Below are 13,615 nucleotides of genomic sequence, written 5' to 3'. Positions count from 1 at the left end.
ATTCGAATTAAACCGGGTGATGCTGCAGGAATTAGATTAGGAAATGGAACGCTTAAAGTAGTAAATGAGTTTTGCTGTTTGGGGAGCAAAATAATTGATGATGGTCGAAGTGAGAGGATATAATAGACTTAAGTGTCAGGAAGTTGTTTCTGAAAGTATTTGTATGGGGTGTAGCCATGTATGAAAGTGAAACGTGGACTATAAATAGTTTAGACAAGAAGAGAGTAGAAGCTTTCGAAATGTGGTGCTACAGAAGAATGCTGAAGATTAGATGGGCAGCTCACATAACTAATGAGTAGGTATTGAATTGGAGAGAAGAGAAATTTGTGGCACAACATGACTAGAAGAAGGGATCGGTTTGTAGGGCTTATTCTGAGGCATCAAGGGATCACCACTTTGGTTTTGGAGGGCAGCGTGGAGAGTAAAAATCATAGAGAGAGACCAAGAGATGAATACACTAAACAGATTCAGAAGGATGTAGGTTGCAGTAGGTACTGGGAGATGAAGAAGCTTGCACAGGATAGAGTAGCATGGAGAGCTGCATCAAACCTGTCTCTGAACTGAAGACAACAACAACAACTAAGCAAAATATTAACACTTGACCAAACAACAGATTTACACTATTCCTGTGCTGAATGTTTGTCACAGACATCTACTGCAAAATCATCATTGGCCATGACACAATCAAGAATTAATTTACATGCTGTTTGCCGTTGGAATCACAGTGTTCATCTGTTAATAGTTTTCACATGAAAGACAAAGACTACATTACTATCAGCATTGGAATTTTCTGTAGATATCGCAAGCCACCTCTATCGAGATCTTTAATTAGTTTGTGCTCAGCACCACATGCCAGCTGCTTATCTATTGTTAAAAACTGAGCACAGTTACCACACTTTGGACCAATAAGTTCCAAATCACATCAACCAACACTTACTTTATAAATACTGATGCTGAGATGCCACAGGCAACATCAAGACATTCAGACTGATCACAGCTTTGTAGAGACCTAATTACAATTTTCGTGGTTGAGTCACCTTGTAAAGAAAGCTCTAACAAAGTTGATAATCTCAGCTTTTTCACTGCTTCAAATATTTGCTTCATTGACACATAGTATTGGAATCCAGCCATCGATACACTCCAAACCTGGCTTCCAAGGCATCAGTCTGAAATTTTCCAGGCAGCAAATATGACATTTTAAGTTCTGACAGACAAAATGTTCTCAGTTCTAATAATGCGTGTGTTATATGCTTGAATGCAGAGTGTGTTTCCTTACTGAGCTTACCACTTGACAAATTCATGGAGCTCCAGTTGTTTAGCTAATTTAGAAATTTTGTAGAAATTTACACCTTCCATCATCCTTGTAGCTTGTTAGAGACTTTTGCATTTCCTCTCTACGTCTAATTCCTTTCAGAGAGGACTTAACATTCACGATTTTCCACCATGTGCTTATTACTTTAATAAATTCAGCAGTTCCTTCATAATTTTTAATGTCATTTGTAGGCCCCAACTCCAGTAAACTACACTTTATGCTGTCATTGAAAATTTGACAAAGAAGCTTTACATTTTGTTTTTCTGACAAATAGGATCACAGAGCTTTCATACTTAAACCATCCCAAATTTCAATAATTTGTTCGTTTCAATGGCAAATATGGACCTAATTGTAGAAAATGAAGCTTGCATTCTCACAGATGTGTTTTCAAAGCTGGGGAAGCAAAATGTCAGAAGTTCATCTTTCAGATTCACCCAGTTATCTCTGATGCATTTATAAATGTGTACTGGGTGTATAACATAAAACCAGGTCTGGAATGATCTGAAGGGTGTGGGTAAGCAGTACTAAGTTGTGATGGATTTGCTAAGTTACTAACAGCTTTTCTATTTATTGAATTATTGTCAGAACAAATAGAAATAACCTTGAAACCTAGGTTTTCCAACCCAATCAATACTTTTTTTTTATTACATTGAACAACTGGTCAGCAGTCATTTTATTTACAGGCAAGATGTGGACAACATCTTTAAATGATGAAATTGCACCTTGCACCATAAACACATGAGCAGTTGTTGCAAGAGTAGTGGTATCATATGCCATACCAACTAAATTTCCTCCTTTGTAGTCCATGGCTGGCTTAATGTGTATTTCATCTAACATGAGTGTCACAAAACAATTTTGATGATTCAGGTTTGGTACTTTCTCCTTAATGTAATCTAGAAAGTTTGGACTGTTAGGATCAACATAAATATTTGCACAGATGTTTCTAATAGTATTAGGATAAGGCAGAACAATATTTGCAGTGCTCTGTATGAATCTGTAAGCATGGCTTGAAATTAAAAAAAAAAAAAAAAAAGGATAACAAAGAAGCAAATACTAAAACATGGGGGGTATGTCTCTCAGGAGGTGAAAAGCTTAACTAAAATTGGCTTCTTATGAATTCAACGGCAGCTTTAGTTTTCCCATCACATTCTAAGTTATCTAACAACTCAACAATGATGTCTTGAAGATGTTTTTCTTCCTTTTTCCATGCTAAACTTTCAACAAATACTTTAATATTGTCTAGATCATGGATATTACTTACAGGTTTTCTAACTTTCTTGGAAGTGATTTCACAACCCTTTACATAAATGATTACACTGAGTTCCTGATTAATAATTATGTACAAAATATGATGTGGTGTTTTTTCATTGTCTACATAAAAAAAACAATATATATGAATCTTTCACTGCTTTTGACCACTTTTCACTACAAGTGACAGAGTCAAGCTTCTGTATCAGTTCTTAAAATGAATTGAAGGAAAACTCTTATTATATACTTCTAGAGATTTAATACTGTCCTCTATGGATGCTCTCAGTGCAGCAGTTTCCCTTTTCTTCTGTTTTTCAGAGGGAGGTACTCTCGTTTTTGGCATCACTTTTGAAATATGCGAAGAGCAGTTAGGAAATTTGCTTGGGACTGCATTTTTGTCAGAGTTGTGGCTTTCTTAGTGGTGCGGTTAACATAGCTCCAGTTTTCCAGTCTACTGCTTGTGTTTCCCACAATATGTCATCTTCGCAGAAGTGCAATTGGCAGACCCACAAAATGACAAATAATATACTGCACGCATGTTGCTAAAAATTGTACCGATACTCAGACTTCAACTGCAATATACTTTCTTCGATAAGTACGGCTTAAAATAAAAGGTACTCACCACAGAATGCTTGCTAGTAATGAAGTTCTCTCATTTGATTGCAGATAATCACTTCCTTCATGTATTCTCGTCAGCTGGAAATTTAAAAATGTGAACCTTCTTTTTCTCGTCATAATTACCATCACAACCCAAAACACAACACTTATTCACCATGGTGATGATCACTCCTGAACTGCTACAGGCAATATAACTTCAAAGAGCAGAAAAGCAAATGATTTCACAAGGGAACTCAACTCACTAACACTATAGCTTCGAAACAGTTGTTTACATGGCTCCACATAGCGTTTCTGCAGGCATCTAGGTTGCATTGCTACAGGTAGGTGGCACTGGCTGTATACCTGAAGTTGATGACATCACTCGCCTATTGGCAGAGTGTTGTAAGGCCCTGTGATTTAGATGGTGTTGGTCAAACAGTCTCTTAGGAATAGTGGTGTGGCAATCCTGGAAGCATCTTACATCAGTACTCCTACTAACATTATGAATCTTTGCACCCAGCCTTTTCCATATATTATTCTCCTTCACTCTATACTTAGCCTTACTACATACCACTCTTCTTTGTCAGAGTTATCCCATGCTCCATGTGACACACTCTCCTAATCACTGAGTTGAAAGAAATAAGCACACAAATTCAGAAACAAGAGCTTAATGTGAACTATTCACAAAAAGAAAGGAATCCATGATGAAGTCACTGCAGTCACATTTATGGTTATAATGACTGGGGAACTGTCACGTAAACCTTAAACTTCACCTACCATCCCTGAGAAACCCATCCAGTGTGTTGCGCTTCAGCCCTGTGGTACCACTGACATATTTATTTGACCACAGGAACTTTATCAGCTATAATCCGTGGCCCTTAATGCAGCTCTGTAATATTCTGTAATTCTCTCTTCGTCATAATCCCCTGATGCCTGATACATTCGCCCTATTGGCAGAGTGTTGTAAGGCCCTGTGATTTAGATGGTGTTGGTCAAACAGTCTCTTAGGAATAGTGGTGTGGCAATCCTGGAAGCATCTTACATCAGTACTCCTACTAACATTATGAATCTTTGCACCCAGCCTTTTCCATATATTATTCTCCTTCACTCTATACTTAGCCTTACTACATACCACTCTTCTTTGTCAGAGTTATCCCATGCTCCATGTGACACACTCTCCTAATCACTGAGTTGAAAGAAATAAGCACACAAATTCAGAAACAAGAGCTTAATGTGAACTGTTCACAAAAAGAAAGGAATCCATGATGAAGTCACTGCAGTCACATTTATGGTTATAATGACTGGGGTACTGTCACGTAAACCTTAAACTTCACCTACCATCCCTGAGAAACCCATCCAGTGTGTTGCGCTTCAGCCCTGTGGTACCACTGACATATTTATTTGACCACAGGAACTTTATCAGCTACAATCCGTGGCCCTTAATGCAGCTCTGTAATATTCTGTAATTCTCTCTTCGTCATAATCCCCTGATGCCTGATACATTCTCCCATTATGCTATACACTGGTTTAGAAAGCTATTTTAGGTGGATTTTCTGCTATCATGCCCACTGAACTAGAGGGTGTTGGGACAGCATAATGATGATGTCAATGCCTGTGACTCATCTCACATCTGTGGTATCTCAGTGCCTTTCTACACTCTCTTGTGCCAGTGTCGCGTGATGTAAAGACAAAAAACCCAAACCGTAGATACTGCTGTGGCACTGTTCTATGTTTCACTTTGTAAGTTTTGTATCATTGTTTACAACTATCTTACTAGAAAATAGAATAAGTAGAAGCAGTGTGGCACAGAAATGGAAAGGAAGAAAGACATTGTGCACATGACTCAGCCACTGTGCGAACATCGCACCGCATGTCTATTAGTGTAGATCCGTGAAGAACTATAAAATCCCTAATTCAAAAATCAATACTATTTACTACAAACAATATCTGCTGTCTACATTTGCCTCGTACCCACAGTCTTCATCTCAACCAAGCACTATCCCTATCCTGCCCCTCCTTCCAGCATATTACATTTTGGGGTTTGGAGGATGGAGCCACATGTCTCAGTAAGTTACATTGCTCTCTCATGTTGTTCAGCTCTTATTTGACATAAAGCAGGTGACACCACTTTATGACTCTTCCTGCGCATTGTCTATGAAGCTTTCAGTTTCAGAATGCAGCTTATTTCTGGAGCTTGTAGAGCACTGTCAGTTAATGAAGGCATTCAGACAGATACTGATAAATTATTCTCTTATATGTCTCTCTTCCTTCCCCATGAACCATGGACCTTGCCGTTAGTGGGGAGGCTTGCGTGCCTCAGCGATACAGATGGCCGTACCGTAGGTGCAACCACAACGGAGGGGTATCTGTTGAGAGGCCAGACAAACGTGTGGTTCCTGAAGAGGGGCAGCAGCCTTTTCAGTAGTTTCAGGGGCAACAGTCTGGATGATTGACTGACCTGGCCTTGCAACATAAACCAAAACGGCCTTGCTGTGCTGGTACCACGAACGGCTGAAAGCAAGGGGAAACTGCAGCCATAATTTTTCCCGAGGGCATGCAGCTTTACTGTATGATTAAATGATGATGGCGTCCTCTTGGGTAAAATATTACGGAGGTAAAATAGTCCCCCATTCGGATCTGCGGGCGGTGACTACTCAAGAGGATGTCGTTATCAGGAGAAAGAAAACTGTTGTTCTACGGATCGGAGCGTGGAATGTCAGATCCCTTAATCGGGCAGGTAGGTTAGAAAATTTACAAAGGGAAATGGATAGGTTGAAGTTAGATATAGTGGGAATTAGTGAAGTTCGGTGGCAGGAGGAACAAGACTTCTGGTCAGGTGACTACAGGGTTATAAACACAAAATCGAATAGGGGTAATGCAGGAGTAGGTTTAATAATGAATAGGAAAATAGGAATGCGGGTAAGCTACTACAAACAGCATAGTGAACGCATTATTGTGGCCAAGACAGACACAAAGCCCACGCCTACTACAGTAGTACAAGTTTATATGCCAACTAGCTCTGCAGATGATGAAGAAATTGAAGAAATGTATGATGAAATAAAAGAAATTATTCAGACTGTGAAGGGAGACGAAAATTTAATTGTCATGGGTGACTGGAATTCGAGAGTAGGAAAAGGGAGAGAAGGAAACATAGTAGGTGAATATGGATTGGAGCTAAGAAATGAAAGAGGAAGTCGCCTGGTAGAGTTTTGCACAGAGCATAACTTAATCATAGCTAACACTTGGTTCAAGAATCATGAAAGGTTATATACATGGAAGAATCCTGGAGATACTAGAAGGAATCAGATAGATTATATAATGGTAAGACAGAGATTTAGGAACCAGGTTTTAAATTGTAAGACATTTCCAGGGGCAGATGTGGACTCTGACCACAATCTATTGGTTATGAACTGTAGATTAAAACTGAAGAAACTGCAAAAAGGTGGGAATTACAGGAGATGGGACCTGGATAAACTGAAAGAACCAGAGGTTGTACAGAGTTTCAGGGAGAGCATAAGGGAACAATTGACAGGAAAGGGGGAAAGAAGTACAGTAGAAGAAGAATGGGTAGCTCTGAGAGATGAAGTAGTGAAGGCAGCAGAGGATCAAGTAGGTAAAAAGACGAGGGCTAGTAGAACTCCTTGGGTAACAGAAGAAATATTGAATTTAATTGATGAAAGGAGAAAATATAAAAATGCACTAAATGAAGCAGGCAAAAAGGAATACAGACGTCTCAAAAATTAGATAGACAGGAAGTGCAAAATGGCTAAGCAGGGATGGCTAGAGGACAAATGTAAGGATGTAGAGGCTTATCTCACTAGGGGTAAGATAGATACTGCCTACAGGAAAATTAAAGAGACCTTCGGAGAAAAGAGAACCACTTGTATGAATATCAAGAGCTCAGATGGAAACCCAGTTCTAAGCAAAGAAGGGAAAGCAGAAAGGTGGAAGGAGTACATAGAGGGTCTATACAAGGGCAATGTACTTGAGGACAATATTATGGAAATGGAAGAGGATGTATATGAAGATGAAATGGGAGATACGATACTGCGTGAAGAGTTTGACAGAGCACTGAAAGACCTACGTAGAAACAAGGCCCCGGGATTAGACAACATTCCATTAGAACTACTGAAGGGCTTGGGAGAGCCAGTCCTGACAAAACTCTACCATCTGGTGAGCAAGATGTATGAAACAGGCGAAATACCCTCAGACTTCAAGAAGAACATAATAATTCCAATCCCAAAGAAAGCAGGTGTTGACAGATGTGAAAATTACCGAACTATCAGTTTAATAAGTCACAGCTGCAAAATACTAACTCGAATTCTTTACAGACGAATGGAAAAACTGGTGGAAGCCGACCTCGGGGAAGATCAGTTTGGATTCCGTAGAAATGTTGGAACACGTGAGGCAATACTGACTTTACGATTTATCTTAGAAGAAAGATTAAGGAAAGGCAAACCTAATTTCTAGCATTTGTAGACTTAGAGAAAGCTTTTGACGATGTTGACTGGAATACTCTCTTTCAAATTCTAAAGGTGGCAGGGGTAAAATACAGGGAGCGAAAGGCTATTTACAATTTGTACAGAAACCAGATGGCAGTTATAAGAGTTGAGGGGCATGAAAGGGAGGCAGTGGTTGGGAAGGGAGTGAGACAGGGTTGTAGCCTCTCCCCTATGTTATTCAATCTGTATATTGAGCAAGCGGTAAAGGAAACAAAAGAAAAATTCAGAGTAGGTATTAAAATCCATGGAGAAGAAATAAAAACTTTGAGGTTCGCCGATGACATTGTAATTCTATCAGAGACAGCAAAGGACTTGGAAGAGCAGTTGAACGGAATGGACAGTGTCTTGAAAGGAGGATATAAGATGAACATCAACAAAAGCAAAATGAGGATAATGGAATGTGGTTGAATTAAGTCCGGTGATGCTGAGGGAATTAGATTAGGAAATGAGACACTTAAAGTAGTAAAAGAGTTTTGCTATTTGGGGAGCAAAATAACTGATGATGGTCGAAGTAGAGAAGATATAAAATGTAGACTGGCAATGGCAAGGAGAGCGTTTCTGAAGAAGAGAAATTTGTTAACATCGAGTATAGATTTAAGTGTCAGGAAGTCATTTCTGAAAGTATTTGTATGGAGTGTAGCCATGTATGGAAGTGAAACTTGGACAATAAATAGTTTGGACAAGAAGAGAATAGAAGCTTTTGAAATGTGGTGCTACAGAAGAATGCTGAAGATTAGATGGGTAGATCACATAACTAATGATGAAGTATTGAATAGAATTGGGGAGAAGAGGAGTATGTGGCACAACTTGACAAAAAGAAGGGATTGGTTAGTAGGGCTTATTCTGAGGCATCAAGGGATCACCAATTTGGTTTTGGAGGGCAGCGTGGAGGGTAAAAATCATAGAGAGAGACCAAGAGATGAATCCACTAAGCAGATTCAGGAGGATGTGGGTTGCAGTAAGTACTGGGAGATGAAGAAGCTTGCACAGGATAGGGTAGCATGGAGAGCTGCATCAAACCAGTCTCAGGACTGAAGACCACAGCAACAACAACAATAATGTCTCTCTTCAGAAATCTACAGCTCTGGATTAGAATTAATTACTGTCTTATTATTCTCTCTTTGCTTGGAATAAGTGAGATATATTAGTAACAGTGTTATTTCGCCTCTTTATAATCACAGTACTTTCCGTGTGTTCCAGGTCGCACAGATTTTTCAGAGCTTTCTATATACCTGGGCTGTCAGAGAGGTTTTGTACCTATGCACCTTATAATCTCCTGAGGTCCACAAAATTTGAATTAATGGAGGAAGAGAATGGAGTTAACAGATAGAACATGTAATCGTACAGTGAAAGAGAGGTTGAACATTATATAAACCTCCATTGATACAGAATACAAGTAAATGACAGGTGAACCCTTTCTATCTACCTTTTTTGTTTTATTTGAGCAACCCATTTGACTTATTTTCAAAAGTTTGTGCAGTGTAATATCAGATAATTTAATGCATTTATTTATATTTCTTAAGGAAATGAACTGACATATAAATTATAAACAATGTATAAATTCCGCAGATGTTTGTAAGCACAGTGCACTAAGAATGTTTGGCATGTATAAGTGCCCACCACTATATATTAAGCAGTGTCTGCACTAACATTTCCTAATGAGAGGATTCAAACAAAATAGAAAGAATCACAACTGTAATTTCAGAAGTAAATATGTACCAGTAATTGTCAGAGACTGAGAGAGTGATACCCTCTCGCACAGCTAATGGTTATGTGTTGTCTGAATATTCAGAAGGTAGACCATTAGAGACATCCCACTGTACCCAGATCCCTGTCAGCCAACTGCTTGTATTCCAGTAAGTCTGTAATGACTACACTACAGCAACTTTAAAAATCTCAGTACCAAATTCTGTCCTGAACGATGTCCTTTTCTTTCAGTTCTGAAGCTATAGCATTTTAAGTAATCATACCTTGGTGTGCTGTTACATATGACTAGTTCCAGTGATATTGTGTTGCATTTTTATTGGTCCTTTAGATCTTACATTGTACAGAAAGCACATCAGGATATAGGATAAGTCAGAATAGGTGATGTTATGGTAAGTACTGTGATGATTACATTTAATAGGTACAGTGCTCCACATAATTGGTTTTAGTCTGAGAGAAAATACATAACAGGTATTTAAAGAGAAATATAACAACGGAATATTTTATCTTTGCAGACAGTATGATTTTAAGTGATTCAAATATAGATTCCAAGATTTACAACTATAAATTTCAAATTCAGTTGTTCACATTATATATACAACATAAGTGGATAAATTAAGTTGGACATATGCTTCATGTTGTCTGACATGCCACTGCTTATTATGGCAAGTTATATTCAAAGAACTCTTTATACTGTAAAAGCAGATTTAGTCTAAAATCCCTTAATTCTGTAATGTTCTTTATGTCACACATTGTCTAGTAACACGTATCAGACTGGTTATACGTAACATGGGTTGTCCTGTATTATATGTAAGTTAACTACTGTATTGAGAAAAGCTCAAGAAGTGCAGATAAGAAAAAAAAAAAAAAAAAAATTGGTAGAATGGTTCAGTGAGTAGACAATACAGTCCTATAACTTTATCTATAGGACACTGCTGACTGTTGTTAGTTTGAAATCTTTCAGAGATTGCTATTGATATGTAATATATACAATTTAACTAGCAAATCACATTTTCCAGTTGCATATGGGATTTATCTGTTGCTAATTAGAAGGCTATTGTAAATGTGGGCTTCAATGGTGTATGCACAACTACAGTTCTTCTGGTTTATTTTATTTATCAAATATTACGTATGAACATTTAGACAGATGAAGATTATTAATTAACAAGGTGAAATGGAGTCTGGAATTCTCTGTTGTCATTTGTACTCCGACCAGAGCAGAAATAGACTTCTCCGATTACTTCACTAAGGTGAAGTCATTTAACAGCGGTATGGTTAAAAGGGCATAACATACAAACTTACTGGTTTGGCTCCCATTCAGCAGCACCATCAATCACTCAACCTGTAAACTGGTCTGTGTTCTAAAAACATGGTTAAAATAAGAAATTCAGGCTGTATGATGGCTAATGATGAGCTAACTACTTTGCAAAGCCGGCAACCAGTCAATATACACACATAAAAAAAAAAAAAAAAACAACTGCATCACCCTTGTTTCGTAGAACTCCTGAAGATAGATGATGACTGTGGATATTGTATCACAGACACAGTCCCTATGACTGTTCAGAGATGTCACTAAACCCACCCAATGACTAAACAGCCATGCATGAGCAGCACTTATTAGATGGAGGGGGTCCGACAGCTGATCAGTTCCAGTCATTCCACCAGGAAGGAGATACACAGCTCGTGTTGTCTGTAGGTTAACCATGCCTTGATGGTCATTACCGTGTTTCGATCATGTCCACATTGTTACTTTGTGTCAGGAAGGGCTGTCAACAAGGGAAGTGTCCAGGCATCTTGGGAGTGGACCAAAGCAATGCTGTTCAGGCATGGAGTAGATACAAAGAGAGACAGGAACTGTTGATGACATGCCTCGCTCAGGCTGCCCAAGGACTACTACTGCAGTGGATGACCGCTACCTGCGGATTATGGCTCAGAGTAACCCTGACAGCAACGACACCACGTTGAATAGTGCTTTTCATGGAGCCACAGGATGTCGTGTTATGACTCAAACTGTGAGCAGTAGGCTGCATGATGCACAACTTCATTTCTGATGTCCGTGGTGAGGTCCATCTTTGTAACCACTACACCATGCAACGCACTACAGATGGGCCCAAAAATATGCCGAATGGACCGCCCAGGATTGGCATCATATTCTCTTCACCGATGAGTGTTGCATATGTCTTCAGCCAGACAATCGTCAGGGACGTGTTTGGTGGCAACTCAGTCAGGCTGAACTCTTTAGACACACTGTCCAGTGAGTGCAGCAAGGCAGAGGTTCCCTGCTGTTTTGGGTTGGCATTCTGTGGGGTTGATGTATGCCGCTGGTGATCATGGAAGACTCTGTAATGTCTGTACAATATGTGAATGCCATCCTCCGACCGATACTGCAATCATATCGGCAGCATATTGGCGAGGCATTCATCTTCATGGACGACAATTTGTGCCCTCATCATGCACATGTTTGAATGACTGCCTTCAGGATAACAACATCGCTTGACTAGAGTGGCCAGCATGTTCTCCAGACATGAACCCTAATGAACATGCCTGGGATAAATTTAAAAGGGCTGTTTATGGACGATATGACCCAGCAACCACTCTGAGAGATCTACGCAGAATCGCCATTGAGGAGTGAGGTAATCTGGACCAACAGTGCCTTGATGAACTTGTGGATAGTATGCCATGATGAATACAGGCATGCATCAATGTAGGTGGACGTGCTACTGGGTATTAGAGGTACCGGTGTGTACAGCAATCTGGACGACCATCTCTGAAGGTCTCACTGTATGGTGGTACAACATGCAATGTATGGTTTTCATGAGCAGTAAAAAGGACAGAAATGATGTTTATGTTGATGTCTATTCCAATTTTCTGTACAGGTTCCGGAACTCTCGGAACGGAGGTGATGCAAAACTTTTTTTGATGTGCGTATAATTAAAATGTACTTCCTCATAATTTAGGAAGAAGTTCAGATAGCAATCGAACTCCAAAACGCTCTAACACTTTTGTCTCGTTGTCTTTTATAATTGAGGGCAGATCATATGGTAAACTTCTTTCCACACTTGTCTGAATATACAATGTGACATTATTAGACTGTTTCTTAGCTTAAGGCAAGTGAGACAAACTAATTATCATCCAAGCAGCTGGAAGTAGGTATGCTGTGTATCACAGTCCATGGTTTTGTTTTATAATGGTGGCTATGTTATGTGACACTGTTGACGAATATTAAATATGTAGCACTAGCTGTCAATAGTTTTGGCCCTGCATTGTTTGAAAAAGTTGGTACCTGATGTGCCTTGTGGTACTATTATAGTAGTAGTCAGTCAAAATGATGGTCTCCTATGAACCCTCAAGTGATTGATTATTGGTGTATGATAGCATAATTTATTTGGATTTCTGTTACATCCGTGATGAGATATGTCAAGTGCAATGCATTCTCCTACTAATTACAAAAAGACCAGAACTATCACCAACTCTGACATTCTCTTCGTAATGTGTTAAGATTATAATTTTATCTACAAGAAATGTCTAATTGAATTTGAATAGCTATGTATAGATTTTTTTTCAATGTTCGGCTAGTTGCCTGAGCATTAGCTTTGCCTCAGAGATATCGCAGCATAGCCAGTTGCATAGACTGGAGTGCACTTATATAATTCACACATGTTTTTGGGACAATATAATGCTGTAATTTGTAATATTAGAAGCCAAGATCACTTGATACAACGTAGTTTATTTTGTGACCAGTTGCGACAGTAACTAGCTGTCATCTTCAGATTCTCATATCTACCATAAATGTAACTACCCGCCAGTTGATGAGATTGATGTGTAGTTATATACCTGGGAATCTGAAGATGACAGCTATTTACTGTCAAAGTAGCTATGAAATAAACTATTTCAGTGGAAAAAAATATAAAACCTTAGAGTTTTATCTCAAAGCTTCTTTTACATATGACATTGTGGCTTATATGATGCTGCTTGACCCTTGCATCATTTAAATCTTTTCTACATTAGAATAATTACATCAACACTAAAATTGCATTGGTGGAAAGAATCATAACTTCTTTCTGTCTGCAAATATTGGACATGGGATATTGGACCACTCTTTTCTTTTGTTTTTATTCCTCAAAATTTGTACTCTGGGGCGATTTGTAGATGAAACTTGATAATCCCTCTGTTTCTCAAACTACAATTTCTACTTGAAAAGGATAAAACAAAAATCTGAGCTAGTCTTAATGGCTTAGCCATTTCTCCACCT

General features: G+C 38.8%; 1 protein-coding gene across 3 annotated transcripts in view; it reads left to right on the top strand.

The window, feature by feature from the left end:
* The window catches only part of LOC124776550 (alpha-1,2-mannosyltransferase ALG9), a 144,395-nt gene that overhangs the window by 108,704 nt on the left and 22,076 nt on the right, over nucleotides 1-13,615 (top strand). For 2 of the 3 annotated variants that reach the window (XM_047251585.1, XM_047251586.1), the window contains one exon: nucleotides 8,860-9,084. In XM_047251585.1, coding sequence (XP_047107541.1) covers nucleotides 8,860-8,989 — 130 coding nt within the window. In that variant the 3' untranslated portion in view covers nucleotides 8,990-9,084. Of the gene's footprint in view, nucleotides 1-8,859; nucleotides 9,085-13,615 lie in introns of those variants that run through there. The other variant, XR_007015633.1, reaches the window with a different exon arrangement.

Source organism: Schistocerca piceifrons, chromosome 2 (genome assembly GCF_021461385.2).
Source record: "Schistocerca piceifrons isolate TAMUIC-IGC-003096 chromosome 2, iqSchPice1.1, whole genome shotgun sequence".
Classification (NCBI taxonomy): domain Eukaryota; kingdom Metazoa; phylum Arthropoda; class Insecta; order Orthoptera; family Acrididae; genus Schistocerca; species Schistocerca piceifrons.
Note: the sequence above shows the minus strand (reverse complement) of the source record. Positions and strands in the feature narration are given on the sequence as shown.